Source organism: Thalassophryne amazonica, chromosome 11 (genome assembly GCF_902500255.1).
Source record: "Thalassophryne amazonica chromosome 11, fThaAma1.1, whole genome shotgun sequence".
In the NCBI taxonomy this organism is placed as follows: domain Eukaryota; kingdom Metazoa; phylum Chordata; class Actinopteri; order Batrachoidiformes; family Batrachoididae; genus Thalassophryne; species Thalassophryne amazonica.
Window position 1 is genome coordinate 31,369,996 of NC_047113.1, and position 19,185 is coordinate 31,389,180.

Here is a 19,185-nt window from a genome sequence, read left to right on the forward strand (position 1 = left end):
GCTAAAATAAGCAGGGACGTCCCTGAAAAAGACGTTGGTTGGATGGCAGCATTTGTTGCTCCAAACCCCAGATGTACCTTTCAGCATTGATGGTGCCATCACAGATGTTTAAGTTGCCCATGCCAGGGGCACTAACACACACCCATAACATCACAGATGCTGGCTTTTGAACTTTGCGCTGGTAACAGTCTGAATGGTCTTTTTCCTGTTTTGTCAGGAGGACATGATGTACATGATTTCCAAAACCAATTTGAAATGTGGACTCATCAGACCACACCACTTTGCGTCTGTCCATTTCAAATGAGCTCGGGCCCAGAGAAGGTGGCAGCGTTTCTGGACGTTGGTGATGAATGGCTTTCGCTTTGCATGGTAGAGTTTAAACTTGCACTTGTAGATGTAGCGACGAACTGTGTTAACTGACAATGGTTTTCTGAAGTGTTCCTGAGCCCATGCGGTAGGATCCTTTACACAACGATGTCTGTTTTTAATGCAGTGCCGCCTGAGGGATCGAAGGTCATGGGCATTCAATGTTGGTTTTTGGCCTTGCCGCTTACATGTAGAAAGTTCTCCAAATTCTCTGAATTTTCTGATTATATTATGGACTGTAGATGATGGAATCCCTAAATTCCTTACAATTGAACACTGAGAAACATTGTTCTTAAACTGTTGGACTATTTTTTCACGCAGTTGTTCACAAAGTGGTGATCCTTGCCCCATCTTTGCTTGTGAACGGTTGAGCCTTTTGGGGATGCTCCTTTTATACCCAATCATGACACTCACCTGTTTCCAATTAACTTGTTCACCTGTGGAATGTTCTAAACAGGTGTTCTTTGAGCATTCATCAACTTTCCCAGTCTTCTGTTGCCCCTGTCCCAGCTTTTTTGAAACATGTTGCAGGCATCCATTTCAAAAGGAGCAAATATTTGCACAAAAACAAAAAAGTCTATCAGTTTGAACATCAAATATCTTGTCTTTGTGGTGTATTCAATTGAATAAAGGCTGAAGAGAATTTGCAAATCATTGTATTCCGTTTTTATTTACATTTTACATAACATCCCAACTTCATTGGAATTGGGGTTGTACGTAATATATAAGAAACATGTATATAAACACACAAACGAAGCAGTTTTGGAAAGACCAGCCACTGACCATCGGCACCCCCGCCACTCAAAAACAAAACGGAACAAACTGAAACAGAATGCAACTTTTTAATCTCCTGTATGCTTGTTGCAGGGGTTGGTAAGGTTAGACCTTACTTGTGTGATGCACCTTGAGGCAGCTTTGTTGTGATTTGCCGTTATATAAACTAAATCAATTGAAATTGAACCTCTTAAAATAGGTCAAGTTTAGCTATCTTTGAACTTGTCCAAGGTCTGAGTCCAAGAATGTCCCCTGTGAATTTGAAGACTGTGGTAGTAATAGGAATGGACTTGTGCTGAGCACAGACAGACAGACAGACAGACACAAAGTCTTTGCAATACCCAATGGCCATATTTGATGAGCTCAGGTAAAAATCAAATCCAACAGATTGTGACAAACAGTTAACAGTTCATACACTGTCAAATTTACAAGGTGGTGGTCATAGATTATCTTCACCATCAGAAAATTAAAATCTCACCTTGAGAACTGTGTTCTTCTTTGGTGAGAGATCATCTACAAGATTCTGTGACTCCATCCCTGATGTGTTCTAAAGAAAAGAAAGAAAAAACAAACAAGAAAACAACATTATGGATTAATGTTTTATTTTCTGGAAGTCTGCTCAAGCCACAGTTGAGATTGGACAGTGTAATAGACAGCGTTGACACAAAGGGCCACAAACACAGCCAAAGGAAGGGCATCTACCATGACCTCTGAGGCGTGCATACATTAACATGAACACACACAAAAAGCAAAGATAAAGAAGCAACAAGTGAAGTATATCAACTTGTATGTCTGATGTGGCTCAAGTTGTCTGCACAGGAAATTAAACCTTAGCATCTTAGGTATGTTGCTGGCAGCAGGACAGGCATGTCTGTAATAAAACTATAATCAGATAGTCGCCTTCCAATATATACAGGGGCTTAAGGGGGTGAGTGATCATTTCAGAGGTAAATGAATCCCAACCATCTCTGGATATATATATATATATATATATATATATATATATAAGGTCTATTAGGTAATAAATCGACCCTTTTATTTATTTATTTTTTAACTATATGGATTTGAATGACGTGAGATTACACCAATCATGCTTGAACCCTCGTGCGCATGCGTGAGTTTTTTCACGCGTGTTGGTGATGTCATTTCACTGTGGGCAGGCCTTGAGTGAGATGTGGTCCCGCCCTCTCGGCTGAATTCCTTTGTTTCACACGCTGCTCGAGACGGCGCGCGTTGCTTTATCAAAAATTTTTCTGGACCTGTGAGGAATATCCGAGTGGACACTATTCGAGAAATTAAGTTGGTTTTCGGTGAAAAGTTAAACGGCTGATGAGAGATTATGGGGTGTTTCTGTCGCTGTAAGGACTTCCCACGGACCGGGACGTCGTGCAGCGCTTCCAGGCGCCGTCGTCGGCCTGTTTCAACCTGAAAACATCCTAATTTAAGGCTTAATTCACCCAGGACGTCGTGAGAGAACAGAGAAGATTCAGAAGAGGCCGGCATGAGGACTTTATGCGGACATTCCACTGTTTAAGGACATTTTGTAATGAAAGACGTGCTCGCAAATCCGCCGAGTCGTTTCCGTGACGACTCGGCAAATCTGTGTGCGCCGCGACAGGAAAAACACCTCCATGTTGAAAACCATTTGTAAAATTCAGGCGGCTTTTGATGGCTTTCAACAAGTGAGTAACTGAGAAACTTTAACAGCTTGGGCATGTTCCAACTTGCCCGTTAAGGTTTCCAACTGAGGTGCTTTTCCTGTCGCGACCCCCCGCGGTCGGGTCCGGCCCGACATGCGACTCTGCCCGCACGTTCTTTCATTACAAAATGTCCGTTAACAATGGAATGTCCGAATAAACTCCTCATGCCGACTTCTTCTGAAAGTTCTCTGTTCTGATGACTTACTGGGTCAACAGAGCCTGAAATGTGGAAGTTTTCAACTTGAAACGGCGAGACGCTGCTGCCTCGCTATGTTCCCTGGTCATCGATTTGCACTTTGAGGCTTAAGACGAGCTGGCTGAATATTTCAGCACAAAAATTGTCGTGAGAATGAGATGGACTGGAAGGTGTAAAGTGCACCAAGCGGTGCCAAAAACACTAAAATGATACAAGACTGGTGTTGCAGACCGAACGGTCCCCTCTAAAAATTGGTCCGTCCTGCCTTCACTGCGCATGCGTCATTTGAGACCACAGCAGCATGACTGAGTCTCTTCACCCAAAGCGATCAAAGGGAATAACGTGATTATTAACCATTACATGACAAGGTAAAACCTCTTAAATCATTCTAAAGTCAGTTTTAAGCAGAAACGAGGCCATTTTAAGCAGAAAACCAGGCAATAATTGGCGACCCATTAGTGATGCTCTGAAAAGATGTAGGCGCAGCAGCTGTTTTGACGCTCCGATCGCTTCCCCTGTCATTTATTATGAAATAATGCTGAATTTATGTGGAAACGATTGTTGTACAAAAGCTTCAGATATCTGTCGCTGAGAAAGATGATGACTGGAGGGCAGTTTTAAGCAGAAATGAGGTGATAATCAGTGAATTGTTGACGGACGCTCAGAAATGACACTATTGAGCTCCAAAATGACGTATGCACAGTGAAGACAGGGCGGGCCGATTTTTAGGGGGGACCGTTCGGTCGGCGACACCGGAAATGAAAGTGACGAGAAAGGTTGAAAAAAAGCAAAGAGTCTAAATGGCAGATGTCCAATAATCATAGTTCGGTACGAATTCGATTTTCGAAAATTCTTCAAATCTTTAAAAGTAGCTGTAATCTGTGAGCAGCAGGGAGCTACTGTCAGCCCTTCAGCACTGTGAGACAAAGTATATATGTAAACATTTTTCATTACATGTTTACGAACTGGAGGCAGCACGGTGGATTAGTGGTTAGGACTTGCCTCACAGTGAGAAGGTCATGGGTTCGATTCCCGCATGTGGCCTTTCTGTGTGGAGTTTGCATGTTCTCACTGTGTTTGTGTGGGTCTCCTCCGGGTGCTCCGGTTTCCTCCCACATCTAAAGACATGCAGGTTAGGTGGACTGGAATCTTTAAATTGTCCGTAGGTGTGACTGTTTGTTTGTCTGTTTGTGGCACTGTGACAGGATCTACCCCGCCTCGAACTCTATAACTACTGGGATAGGCTCCAGCCCCCCGCGACCCTTAATTGGACTAAGCGGTTGAAGATGAGTGTGTGTTTACAAATTGGATTACAGCTCATCATTTGCATTGGATGGGTTTACTGTGCAGCACATTGTGTTTTGTTGAATGAATGAATTTTTATTTGGCTCACTCACACACACTTAACAAAAGAATCTTTCATAATATAAAACAAAAGAAAACAAAAACTCAAACAATTTCCCAGTATTGCGCAGCTGAAAGGGTGTAGGCTGAAGCAAAAGCTTACAAACTGTTTTTTTTTTTTACTTTCTTTTCATGTCATGCAACCTGTTGAGCCAGACAGCGTTCAGTATTGCGTCCATTTTAGGTTTGTTTTATTTTTGCGCAAATGATGCCATCTCATACAACCTCACTCTGTACATATTTGAAATCACTGTATGTAGTGTCACTGTCTAGCAGTCATCACGTCCGTGAAATTTTACACTAATTCATATTAAAAATGTCAAATTCTGTCATAAGCTGGTGGATTTGTTTGTCTAATGGCCCAGTCACACGGCACATGACGATTCCTGAACGAAGGGAAAAAGTAAAAAACATCACAATTCGTTGAGAAAAGGTGGACGAAAGAGCTTTCATCATCGAACAGTCTGCAAGCAAGAGCGCAAAAGGGACGAAAGAGGAACTTAACAAAACCGAAGCTCACGATCTCGACTAAACGCGTCTGGAGCCACTGCTGGAGCAGTGTGTGTCTGCTCCAGTACTCGGCGCTGGGACGGAGCTCATAGCGCCTGAGTCCTGGAGAAACTGCAAACAGAATCTGTGGAGATCTGTGTGCATGTCGATGGACCACCTGCTCTGGTTCCTTGTCCAGAACAAAAGAGAGATCATCTCCATCATCATCAGAATCCACACTGTCTGTCGACACTCTGCGCGCTCCGTCGTGCTCCAATTAAAAAAAAAAAAAAAAGTCTGCTGTGGTCACTGCTGTATCACTGTATTATATTCTAAGCCATATATATTGATTTATAACAGAAAACTGTCAAAAGGGAGAATAAATATAAGTGTAAAGATGATTGAATATATCAGAGCAGTAAATTAATCAGTGCGTGCGAACGCGCACATTGACTCGTGCAGTTATTCCACCAGCTGATCACTGATCCACAACGTGAATTCTTCCTTGCAGAACAGCTCTTTATATCATCATTTTGATTCATCTACCCGTTGCTACATGTACAGAAGGACTGGATTGTCATTCCTACACTCATATTGTTATATTTAATGCAAAATAATAAGCGCACGCAGCAGCTCCTACTGCCGCTGATGCTGCAATCAGTACCGTCGGAAATTACACAACTTTTTTGTTGTTTCAAATTCAACAGTTGCTTGTGGCAAAATAATTAATTATATCCACACAAAAGATTAATTCTGGCCTATGTAATGTGCCTGAGCCCATTGAAGCTGCCCCCCCCCCCCCCCACAGATAAAAAAAATCCAAGCAATCAGGCTGAGTTTGCCCTGTAATTTCTGACGGTACATGAACGCAGCAGCAGCCTCAGTGCTCACAAACCGGCTTGTGCACTGTGTGAAAACATTCAGCTGCTCCAACGAAGTCAAATTAAACAGTAACATTACAAAAACTACACAAACGATTAAAAAACATCAAGAACGACAGCAAAACGAAATACAGACGAACTGAGGTTTTTGTTGCCCTTTGTTCAAATTTTTCAACAGTTTAAAAATCCTGACAAAGCGCCAGCTGCAGGAACGAAGCTGCGTGAAGGTTAAACGCTGCCAACGACAGTCAACGAAAGTCCAGATTTCTTGTTTCGTCAGGGCTTCATCACCCTTCGTTAAGTGCCGTGTGTCTGGGCCATAAACTCGGATGATTGAAATGACCTCACCTGGGGACAATGATTCAACACAAATTGCAGATCAGTAAATGATTCAACACAAATTGCAGATCAGTAAACTTTCGCTTTCAGGTTCATATTTTGGAACAAAAAGGTAAATTAACCAATTCCACTTATGCTTCCAAAGTTTCTGGGTAGAAATTATGCTGTCACTTGCTTCAACCGGTTGGTGCGCCGTTTCCTCTGATTACCTCAAAACACAGAGCAGGCTGAGGGTTGGCCACGGTTTCCTGCACAGAGCATGAAACTAGAGGGGTGCAGTCTGTGGACATGAACCGTGAAGAGTGATTTCAGGGACTTATGGAAACAAATATGCATGTGTGCATAATCCAGTCATATTGTGCAGAGTAATACCATGTATTCTGGGTACAGTTCTGTACACCGAACAGTCATGTGTGTACCGTATCAGGGCTTGACAATAAGGCAATTTATGCACTGGCACACAGGGCCAGTAGAATCTGAAAGTTACTGGCCCGGATGAAAATATCACTGGCCCATACTTTCACGCCTGTGCCGAACCGTGGGGTAACTGATAAGAATTTTTTAAATCAACACTCAGACATTAGAATTGGGTTTCCTTAATGTAAAAACACTTGAAAACAAACACAAAATTCTTATACTACATGATAAAAACCTTAAAGTGAGTAAACTTTGAAAAAAAATGTCGGTAGGTAACTGATAGAAATTTTTTCAACACTCAGACATTAATACAAAAATAAATTTATTTCTTGATCATTTACAAAATTAATATGTTAAATTTCATAAACCAAGTTCCCTTGCTAATGTTGTCACCGTGGGGTTTCCACAAGGGCATACTGATTAGACTTTTAAACTGGCGTATGAAATCATACCACATTGTCTACCAGGACATGGTATATTTATACTTACTTGTTAGCATATTCTGGCATGGCCCTACAAGTTCCACAGAAGACAACCTCACTCTCCTCATCACGCTCCAGCTATGGCCGTCTTTTCTTCCAGGAAGTTTGCCAAGTTTTCCTCACCCTTTTCTTCTCATATTCAGCATCAGCAGCCTTCCTCTTCTGTGTTTGTTTTGAGGGTGATAGCTGTTCTTTCCTTTGCTTTCCTGGTTTCTGCCCAGGGGCAGGAGGTTTCAAGAAATTCATAATATTCACTGCGCTCGATCTTGCTTAAGCGAAAATGACGCGTCGATGTTGAAGCGAAATTTGCGCCACATCAGAAGATGCGCCTGCAGACGAAGTTTGTCTGCACTTCGGCAATGTTCCCAACATTGCGAAGTGGTGCAACATGTCCTGTCTCTGGTAGCAGCCTGTGAGCAGGACGTATGTCTCTTTTGTCCTTTATTTCACAACTATGACAAGAGTTTTTGGCGGAGCAGCAGCCCCACAGCAGCGGGAGCGGAGTTTCTTTTTCTTTCTTTTTTTTTTTAATTGTTTACATGTGCGCGCGTGAACGGGACAGTTGGTCCTCAAGTTGGGTCCTGCAGAGGCAGAAGGACCGCTGAAAGCAGCCATCATCCAGACGCAGCTCCTGCAGCAAATAATGATACTGCCTGAATTGGGAATGTCTCATGACGTTTGTCAGCTTTCCACAACAACTTGCTCCGTGTGATCAAGGTCCGTCATGTTAACTTGACTGATAACCGGAGCCGGCGAGCTGAATGGAAGCTCCTCCTATTTGATGACGCACCGGGGCGAATTTTCGCAGCAAAAGCAGAGCGACACACCGGGTGAAGGAGGCGCGTCCGTTGCCACGCGACCCCCGCGAATTTGTAGCATCTGATCGCGCCCGGTGTGAACGCGGCATTAGACTAATAAATCTGCCCAAAGCTATTTTAATTCTTACTGGCCCATACAGACCAGTGAAATATGAACTTCACTGGCCCATGGTGGCCCGGAACATGTAAAAAAGGCCGCCGGGCCATCGGACCAGTGCTATTGTCGAGCCCAGCGTATGGTTCAATACAAATACATGTATTGTGACATATGAAATGATAGATGACAGAATTTTTTTTTTATTCATCAGTCTCAAGAGGGGTGAACTTGAGCTGCAGCTGCTTGTACTTAAGGTGGCCAACTGGGCGAGTAATTTATGAAATGTCGTGGTCTTAAATGGTCAGAGATGCCTCAAAAATTGCACCAGGCCATCATACATGGCATAATGTCGATCACTACTTTATTCTCCCAAATGTGTTAGTATTTGGAATTACACATTATCACCAGTCTGTGACACACTCCAAAAAAAGACAAGTTTAGTGTAACTCCTCAGTGCTGAACTTTGTTATGAGCATCTGTGGCCTATCTATCTGCCTCTTCACAGTCCATAAAACGTTTCAAACAGGACATACGCAACCACTACCCGGAAGTGTGTTTGTGCCATTTCATACTTGTGTGTACACGTGATAGCTGAGCCAAGGTCCTTGACTTTGGCTGTGTAGGTGGAAACACTACACCGTGCGCCTCCTCGTCTTAAAGCCCATCTGTTTGTGCTTTTCTCCAAAAACGTTTACACCCATTTTACAAAAACAAGATGACCGATATCTGTACCTGACACTACATGGTGTTCATCTATTCCAGATCTTTCAGAAAAAAAAAAAAAAAAAAAAAAATCTAGAATGCCCTCAGGTCTGCACATACAGTGAGGTGTTAACAATTTTGGGTTTTCATTAATGCAGTTGTCATGCTAATTCTGCAGTTCTGGCCAATGCATTCTGCTTTATGTGGAGGAGGTTAAGAACACACAGCAGTGGTTGCTGCCTACACAACCACACAAATACACAAAGAACAGGTCAGTATCCAAGGCCAAAGCAGACAGGACAAGAAAAGAGAATGGGCTTACTGGTGTTGATGATCATGCAGAGCAAGAAAAATGGAGAGATTAAAAACACACCAGGCTTTGGCCAAGCAGGCAAGCAAGCATGTCGCCTTTCAAAGCTTGGAGGAAGGACCCCTCACGACCCTCACACCTCCAGCTAAAAGGGGACAAAGCAATACTCCTCAATGCCAGGTTATTCTCTGGTACTTTTATACACTTCCTCAAATGCCACAATTTACTGAGGAAATAAACTACTCATCTAAGTACTTATCATCTGTGTGCATATAATATTACCCAAATTAAAGATACACATTCACAAAGCTCTCCTGAAATTAACTGTGGCTTTAAAGCAGAGATACTCTGAGGAAGTGCCAGAGAAGAACCTAAGAGTTGTGTGCTTCCAGATGGGAGGAAACGACAACATAGGGTGAGTAGGTAAGTGGGTGAGGTTGATGACTGAGTGTTGCCCACATCGCGGTGGAATGAATAGCCATGAGGAGTGGTGAAACAGAAGTGAAGGATGAGGAGATGAGATGTAAAGGGAGGGGAGGAAGAGGAGTAGCAGAATCAAAGAGGAGAGAGGCAGAACCTGGTTGTGAGCCCGGGTGGAGGGGATGCTCTGCAGGCACCTGAGTGCACACAAACTCTCAGCCACCGAGGAGCAGCCCAGCCAGAGAGAGCGAGGCACAGAGCACTGTGTGAAAGAGAGAGGAAGGGATGAGGAGGAGAACGAAGTGGACAAGGAGGGAAGAAGAGAATTGGTAGAGTGAGCGATCAGAGAGGGGAAAGTAAAGGAAAAGAGGTTGATGGGGGATGTTGGGAGGAGCAAACCAAAGGAGGTGAGTGTATGAATGGAGGGATGGATTGGTAAATGAATGGAAGTGGCAAGGAGTCACAGGAACGGGACAAATGAAGTGTGAAAAACGTACAAGACAATAAAGAGATGATGGATAAATAAATAACAGGGTTCAGTTTGAAAATGGAGAGGTGGGCATGTAACCATCAAAGGTGAGGAGAGAAGAGGGGAAGTGGGGGAGGACAGTGAGGGGGAAAAACCAGTATTAGAGCTACACACATTGGAACAGTGAGCGAAGAAACACACACCTTCACACACAAAACAGATTGATAAACATACACACAAAAGCATTACTAGACATGATCTGTGTGGGGATAGGCAGAGGAGAGGGAGGAGCTATGGGTCATTCATCAATTACTGCCAGTATTGTTTTAGACACAAACCCCACCCACTATTCCGCTAGCCCCTCTGTTGTGAGTCGTTAGTGAATAACACTAGGACAGATAAATAAATAAATGCCTCTCAACCAACAAATCTTGCTGGACGATATATTGTCCAAGAAAATTTCACGATAATCAGTAATATCGTGATATTATTGTTGACACAATTTTTAAGACCATTTTATGCCTTTTTCAACTGTGTTGAATAGCTACATCTCTAATTATAAAATGACTAACATCGTTTCTGAGTTTGTGCCATTTTACATGGTCTTGATTATAGACGGGGGTGGGTCCTCTCCATGTCCATCTACAGTTTTTGTTATCAGCTGAGAAAACTGGATGGGACGGTGATGTTTAAGGTGCATTTTCAGGTTGGTAGTATTTCCAGTTTTCGATGCCACTGTTTTCAAGCAAAGTCGACATCCAGGCTTGTTCGTGATGGGTTCTCCTCGCTCATTCTACTTCAGTCAGAAATGTTCCCACACCGGGGATGTGTAAGTAGACTTTGACACAAAGTCCATGTACTCTTCAAAACTTTCTGGATATAACTGTGCAGTCAACTGCACTGGCTGTTTACTGCAGCACGTTGTTCACTCCTTGTGTGTATGAGCGGAGTACCTTGCACACAGACTGGGCTGTACCCACAGTGCAGACATCAGGCCGAGAGCAACTAAAGAAGTTATGCGTCTCGCTGGAATATTAGCTACAACAAACACACGTGTAAAGGGCAATATATGGAGGCCAGCAAAATGGTCGTGTCCATCTTTATTTATATATATATATATATATATATATATAAAACAATAAGTCAATATAAATCAGAGTACGTACAAGAGCCTGAATAATCCATCAATTAAGAGAAAATAACTAACTATTTTGGTAACTGTATGACTGTTTGCATCATCATCAAGAAAGACCACAAACAGACATGCTCCAGTTTCTCAAATGCAGAAGTTAAAGCAAAAAAAAAAAAAGACTTTTTTTTCCAAGGCCAAATGATAAGCTGTTCACCATCTACCTTGCTACTCTTTTGCGATCTCGTCCTGGCATCTAAGGTAAAACAAGATGGAGACAGCTAAGAAAATAGCAAATTGTTCTCCTGCTGAAGATATTTCACTCACTTTTTTGATGGCCTTGAGCGGTCCTCAGAAAACTTTGTTTTGATGTCCACGGATGCATTTTGGAAGGCTTTTTTTGATTACTACTTTCTCACCACATTCCACCTCAATTCAGTTGTACTGCTTAATTTGTGTGTTTGATGAGATTACTAAACACAACAGCCGTAATGATTTTCATATTTCTGGCTACCCTCATCCTAACCTGACTTTTTAAGCTAGAACCCCAAACAGATCCAGTAATGCCAAGCTTAGACATTATATTTAAAAAAGATAGTTACACATCCCACTTTAGTTATGCAGAAAATTTAAATTAACTACACTTATATGGCTCATCAATTAAACTTAGTCCAGAAATATAGAAAAATTTAGGCTCAGAGTAATATTGATTTAAACATTTGAGTTGTTAAAATGATTATTATATCATCATAAGTAGTAGTAGTATTATTATGAAAAATGTCTTCAAAAGTGGACCTTAAGTCAAGGGGTGTTATGGAGGGCACACCTCCAACAATACCCTCTTTCCAACCTGATTTGCCTCTGGTTTGCAGTCTCTGAGCAGGAACAATCAAGAATTTGTGTATTCATGTGGAAAGTGCGACCTGATTGAGAGGTAAGATGGTTTTATGAGTGCATTTTACATTATCCTCAGAAAGGGATTTTAATCCTATTCTTTTTATTTTTTTTTATTTTTTTTGGGGGGGGGGGGGGGGCATTAGTGTTTGTTGTTAATGTGTTGCGGGTCTGCAGATGTTTTTAGTTTAACCACAGCAAAAACAGTCACAGAGACACTTAGAGCAGACTTTGAAAGAAAAGTTAAAAAATATGTTTGTAAACCTCTGCTCTTTGCTCAAGAGCTGTAAGACACTGAAACACAATGCCCTCCTCCCACTGCATAGTGCAGCCAGGACAGAGGAACACACATAGGGACTTGCTGCTAGGAGGGAAAAACAACAACAAAAAAGAGACATTATTCTAAAAATCGATTCTCGAACATTTTGAAAGTGGTAAATTTTATATCTTGCGTCCAGCCTTGATTTTGTGTCAGGACAGTGTCAGCACGAAACCTGCCTTCTGCCAGCTCAATTTACAAATCTGTTGTAGTGACAGAGAACTTAATTCGCTGCAAATGTAATATTTGTGCTGTTTGCCTTTTTGAGATTAAGTCACTTTAAAATGTGATACAACAAGGATAGATGGGTTTAATTGGCCATTTACAAACTAAATTATTTAAACCAACTACAACAGAGTTCAATTTAGAGCCCCTAAGACTCCCTCAGGTAAAAACCATATGGAGTCCACATTCAATCAAATAATTTTGATATTCAAATGTGATGTACAATTCAACACAACCCATTTGCACATCTTACTGTGATAAAAAAATCCACTTTAATGTTTTTAATAAGCTGCTGCAATGTCTTAGTATGTTATGATGTTGTGGCAGCTTTTCTAAAAACCTGCAAGTTGTGAAAATTTTTTGCAATGAAACTGCAGGAGGAACAGAAAATTCCAAAATAGTTGCAGTCACTATTGTTTTTATATAATGTATAAAAATTGAAAGGGAAGTTGTTCCAGTGAGATGTTTATTGAAAATTATTTGCTTTATCTCTATATCTGCATTGTAATTGTTTTGTAACTCCCTAATATCGGTATCCGTATTGACCACCCAAAACAATCCATACAACTAACAGTGCACATGCACTCAACTCGCAGTCAGCCATAGAATAAAGAAAACCTTTGCTGCCATGTGACCATGTTTGTGTTTTACAGCTAAACTGCTTTGAATGAATCACAAAATAATATCGTTTGATTAACAGTTTTTTTTCTGATTGCTGCACTCTGTGTGTTGTCACTTTCCACTCACTCTGACTGAAACATTCTCTCTGCAGCCAGGACAGAGAGAGAGAGGGGAAAAATAAAATAAACGACAACAAAAAGCCAATGTCTCAATGATGGAGCGAAGCTCCATGTAGTGATCTTGCAGTGGGCAGTGACAACGTAAAAGTTACCTACACCAGCAGACTTTATGTGCCGATAACTGTGTCCCCAAGATGTTACATGTCTGAAAAATATCATTCATAATACATTCATTGTGGTTTTGTATAGAGGGACAGTGTAAAATCAAACCCCATACCCTGTTTGTTAAAACATGTTAAACAGATTTTAAGTGACCCATTATTGAAGTGGTGTTAAACAGCTCTCAACTACTGGTAGGCTGGTTTAAAGAGATACAGACTTTCAGTTTTTTAACCACTTAATAAAAAGGGTTTCTTCTGCACCACTATAATTTTGTTCTCCATAATTCAATTAAAGGATTCACAATCTTGTAACACCAAGAATATCACAATTCACCACATCTGAAAATAAATTAATTTATAATTTTGACCCTAATGGGTTAAAATATATCAACGAAACACCATGGCACACTTTCTGTGGCAACATCCCAGATGATGCAGGGTGGTTTTTCCAACACGCAAATGACATGCTGCAAACTATGCCATTCAAACAACACTGCTGCGCTACATAATGCTGGTGTTAGTATCATGGAGCTGATGAAATGTGGTAGACCTTCAACTGTGACTCAAAGTATCCACCCTCCCCCAAACCCCACCAAAAAAAGAACAACATTTAAAACCTGCAAGCCACTAAAGATCCAGCTATATTCAAATTCTGGAAAAATTTCACATCAAAGTTTAGCTGGATATCTGCTGTACAGGTAAGACAACACACACAGGTCTACTATGTCAGTTGTCAATACTAACATTAACTACAATATTTGTACTTTGTTTAAAAAAAATGAGTAAAAATTATAAAGACTAATGTTTCAGCATAGCTTTAAAGACTCTAGATGTCTTTTTCCTAGTTGTATGTTGGAAACTTCAGGTTCCTAATTTCCATCAAATGCAGCGTGAACTTAAAACATTGCACATGTTTCCTCCATGTTGATTGTAATCCCCCCCCCTCCAAAAAAAATATACTTCAGCAACACTGAAACTAGCTATACTTTTGTAATATACCACAGAAACAGAAGGTATTTAGATTTCAAAATAAAGCCGATTTTGTGAAAAATCTCATAACTAGCAAGATTTGAAAACCTGGATTTGAATGTCTGATTAAAAAAAAAAAAAAAAAAAAAAATCTACTGAAAGAGTTATGTTTATTATTTCAACAATGTGAATCTGAACATCTTTCACTGGACTGCAAACCTAATGTGATGGCCATTTTGTCACCATTTATGATATTTATGGCATAAATGGCTGTGTAAATGTGAAAAACAGGAAATGTGTAAGTTAACTGAAAATGAAAATAAATCAAGTGATGGGCAATACTCAATTAAATGCCAAGTAGAGGTGAAATAGTTGTTTAATGGACAAAAGATATTTAGGAAGGATTCCGGAGGTCAATTTAATCATTCCAGTCATTTAACCAACACAAAAGCAAATAATGTTTCAGCCTTAAAAATGAAGATTTCATGCTTCTTTGCATTGTGTGCCCTGTGAAGGTAAAAGTCAACTCTAGTCAAAACATGATACTTGAAGATGTGAGACTTATACATTTAAAATTTATTTTTCAATGCCAGTTTACTAACATAATCACTACTCTCAAACTTAAAAGCAGCAAGTTATTACAGGAAATATTTAGTTGTATCCTTTATGCTCAATATGGGATTCATTCACACTGTAACATCGCAATCATCAAACAGTTTTATCAATTATTATCATTATTGCATACATAATTTCTAAGACACTTCTGCAAGATCTGATCAGATCTTGCAAGGCTGGTTATATTTGAAGTTATTTAAGCTGACATGGATCACCTATCCTTTTCAGCGATTTTGTTGCTGTACAGTCTGTCTGACTGTTTTGAACTGCCCCAGGGTCGACTTGCTGAAAACTCATAAAAACATAAGCAAACAGACTTTGGTGTTATATTGTTTAAATAGGGTAGATGTGTAATTACGTCTTACAAAATATTAGGAGCAATATAAAGATCTTAAATGAACAGATTTATACTGTATGTATGTCATGTTTGTTTTCCCCATTTACATTTTGATCACAGTGATGGCAACAATGGGATCAAGTGATAACTACTTGGTTGGTCGGTTGGTTACGTAGCATATAGTACAGGAAACTAGCCTTGGAACGAAAACACCAAGCTAACTGACGTGGTTGCCAAATGACTTTGGAGTAAAGAAAAACGATATAACACCGAATAAACCCGACAGTGTGCGTTTGTATAGCCGAAACAGGCTCTACCGCTAAAACCAATGAACTATTAAGTATAGAAATAGCTGTCACGTAGCAACACTTAGCATTTCAGCATGCTAACATTGAGCTAGTGGCTACATCGCTAATCATGACGCTCGCGCTGTGTGAATGAAGAAAAGCACACTTCCTTCTACGCACTTGAAAAATATAAACAGTCGGGAAGCACACCGTTGTGATTTTACCGGTGTTATTTCGTAGCCCAAAGAGTGTTGGTCAGCGCCCCGAGTCAATCAAGAGGTTAGCTAGCTTAAAATAAACTAGAATACCAGGCTCGTAAATTTAAGTGGCTGATCGTCTCTTAGCCAGAGTTAGCTAAACGGCTAAAGCATCAGACAGGCCCAGTTTAAAGTGGCGCAGCGTCATCGCAGCGAACGCTACCCCGAAAAAAAGCCTCTTCGCAGCCGACGATTTCAACAAGCTTTAAACTACTCTGTCGATTACCGGCTTGATCTAAAATTAATTTTCAATTTATCGGATACTGATGTCTCTCTCCGCTCTATCAACCTGACGTCTACAGGGAATATTCTTAGTTTAAAAACAAAAAGTATCTTAATTTCAGGCCCTCCCTCCGGTTTCTGGCAACCCTCCTTTCTCCTAGACTTCTACCGAGCAGCCGCTTCAGCCCCGTTCCTGCAGTCAAATCGAGCCTCCGTGCTTCTTTTTACAAAATAAAGGTATTTAAACAACCGGTGTCTTCCAGACGTCATACACCCAACGAGTCTTACCATCAGTTCCAACGTTTTATCCTCCATCTCTGGCTCCATATTGACGATTTCCCCCCCCCCGAAACTCGCTGTGAAAATGGAAACCCAGCCCTGCGTCGGCGGCCCGCAAATGCGGAGACGTCATTCACTTCGCTCAACCACACAGCTCCGCTTAGGGCAGTGTCAAAAAGGTGGGTGGGGGGATGGGGCCGCCCATGAAAACACAGTATCCGCTGATTGGTCACAATTTGTCAAGGGAGGCGGGGATTCGTATAGCTGCTTTTTTTTGATTGGCTTACCGTGCTACTAAGGCTTTTCCCGGTGACTCCCCCAAACAAAAGCACAAATAAGAGGAAGATGCTGTTGCTATCCCGAGGAGGAACACATCAAGGCAAAAATCAATCACCCGCATAGGTTTTGCATTGAAATAATGCAGCCTGATGTTTGTTTTTTTTTTTTTTTACATGTATCGCTTATTAAAGACGTTTTCTTACTTCAAACACACGACAATGTTTTAAGGGGCAAAGGCCCCTTAAGTTTCTTCGATAAGCATTGGAAATACTACTGTAAAGAATTACCATCTAAATATTTCATCCACCAACTTCATGCATGGCTGAAATAATTGAAATTGATGAAGTTAGCCCTCTCAGGCTCAAATTAATTCTTAGTAACAGGAAAAATCTGATATTTAGCTGTTGCAAATCTGCAACGCCTGCCTTGAGGGGGCTAAAATTAAGGAAGTGGCTACGGGTATGTACATCCGTATCTTCTGCGGGATTGCTAAAGGTACGGACCGAGGTTCACTGAAGATACGGACAATGTACGGATGAGTTTTGAAGCCTTGCTGGACCTTCGGCCACATATGGTACAGGTACGGACATATTTGCGCATTCTGATTGGTCGGTAAGACACCCTCCATATTTTTAGAACGGTCGCTGTAGGTATGGGTCCGTACTCATAGCCACGGCCTAAAATGAAACCTTCCCAATTTTAGAGTTGCTGTTTAGGCTTATTGACCTAGTCTACGTTTTGTTTGGTAAACCAAATTCTGGGTTCTCGCCAGCAGTTGAGCATAGGAGGCCCCTATGCTGTGATTTAACCAGCATAGGGGGCTTTTGTTATTTTTTTTAAAGGACATGTAGCACATTATTTAACGTCCCGATTAGCAGCACAAAGTGGCCCTCAAAATGCAGGAAATAGTGTTTCAAAGGGTTATAAATTTTAAAATTTTCTTGGGGAGGGGGATGCCCCTAGACCCCCTGCAATACTTGCACCTGCAATGTGAGTCCCGTGGCTATGCCCTACTAAGTTCCCCCCATGCTGTGGGAAAAGAAAAAAAAAATCCTGGTGAGAACCCTGCACTTTGTTAAGCATGATAAATTGTTTTTGAACCCAACCCATTTAGAACAACAGTGGGAACAGTATAACTGCATGTCTCAGCTGATGGAGTAAAATGTAAAACTGTCTCAAATCTGGTTTATTTTCTCACTAATGCTTTCTTGATAGCTCTGCATCCTGCTGTATTAAAGCATATTATATTATTTTTAAGCACACATTAAATGCAATCACATATTAGGCAAGTGAGTGTTCTGACCTTATCTCTATGCATACTTTTCCATTCAGGTGTATATCTGAATGCTTATTGGATGTAATCATTCTCAGGCAATTCTAAGGTGTTCTCAGTGATTTTACAGTGTGCATAATTATTAGGCAGAACAGACACTGAAAAGACAAAAATGGTAAAGATGCCTTTCAGTGGAATGCAAATCTTGAGGTGTAATCAGCGCACAAATGCTTTGTTGTAAAGTCATCAGGGTCACAAGAAACATGTGAAATATGCAAATTAACTGCAAAAGACCTGAGAAGAATTCAACTTTGCACTAGCAGGAGCCAATTATCTTACAGTGTCACCATATTTCAGAGCTGCAACCTACCTAGTGTGCTCAGAAACATGGCCAAGATCAGGAAGGCTGCAACACAACCACACACTAAGCTCAAGTTGAAATGTGTAGATAGGACCAATACAGATTTTTCAAGTTTTATGAAGAGTGACTCTTGCTGGATGAGCCTGTGACTGGTTAACTAATGGACACAGCACCACTTCAAGTCAGACGCCAGCAAGGTGGAGTGGGGGTAATATAGGCTGGTGTAGAGAATGACCAACATCATAATGCATTTCATTCTGGGATTGCCTGTGCCATGTTCATGCTCACCAAAACAAACAGCATGGGCTGGGTGCTCTTTGTGTGGTTTTTTTTTTTGCATGTTTGTGTGTACCGTATTTCCATCTGTGAACAATGAACAGCAATATATATATATATAGCTATGAAACAAACAGTCGTACTGACAGGTGACAAGGAAGAATGAGCAAAAGGTAAAAAAACAAAAAAAAACAAAACAATCAAGCCCTTAAAGGTGAAATTAACAGTGAGGGAAATAATACACCTCGTCAAATCCGTGGTTGCTGGGACACAAAAAGCTAATAGTCAACAGATCAAGAAACAGGAATGGGTGGTCCATCAGTTACTGAAAAGAAGAGCAGCTACGGTATATTGGTCAGAGTATTTTTTGAAATGTATTGTTTTTAGTCGTTTATACTTAAATGAAAATGAAGTGAGATGGGAATTTTTTTGTTCTTTTACTTGCACAATTCTGCACACAGTTGCCTAATAATTGTGTACCAATGCATTACCCTGAGAAAGCCAAAACATTTCCAGCATTAAACATTCAGGTTTGATGTTTAATATTTTGGACAGAGCATTTTGTTAAAAAAATAAGTCATCATAATAATCCTTAGGAATACAACTTGCCTAATAATTGTGTACAGTTGTATTCAAAATGTTTAGAAATGTGAGTAAAGCTCAAAATCCTTAGCTTTTATTTCCATACATTTTTATTC

General features: G+C 40.8%; 1 protein-coding gene across 4 annotated transcripts in view; it reads right to left on the reverse strand.

The window, feature by feature from the left end:
• The window catches only part of fbxw11a (F-box and WD repeat domain containing 11a), a 69,012-nt gene extending 52,549 nt beyond the window's left edge, over positions 1 to 16,463 (reverse strand). For 2 of the 4 annotated variants that reach the window (XM_034181136.1, XM_034181135.1), the window contains exons 1-2: positions 16,308 to 16,463; positions 1,619 to 1,687 (exon numbers count right to left, since the gene is read on the reverse strand). In XM_034181136.1, the coding sequence (XP_034037027.1) occupies positions 1,619 to 1,687; positions 16,308 to 16,346 (108 nt within the window). In that variant the 5' untranslated portion in view covers positions 16,347 to 16,463. Of the gene's footprint in view, positions 1 to 1,618; positions 1,688 to 9,552; positions 9,658 to 16,307 lie in introns of all 4 variants that reach the window. The other 2 variants (XM_034181134.1, XM_034181133.1) reach the window with 2 other exon arrangements.
• Between the last annotated feature and the right edge of the window lie 2,722 nt (positions 16,464 to 19,185).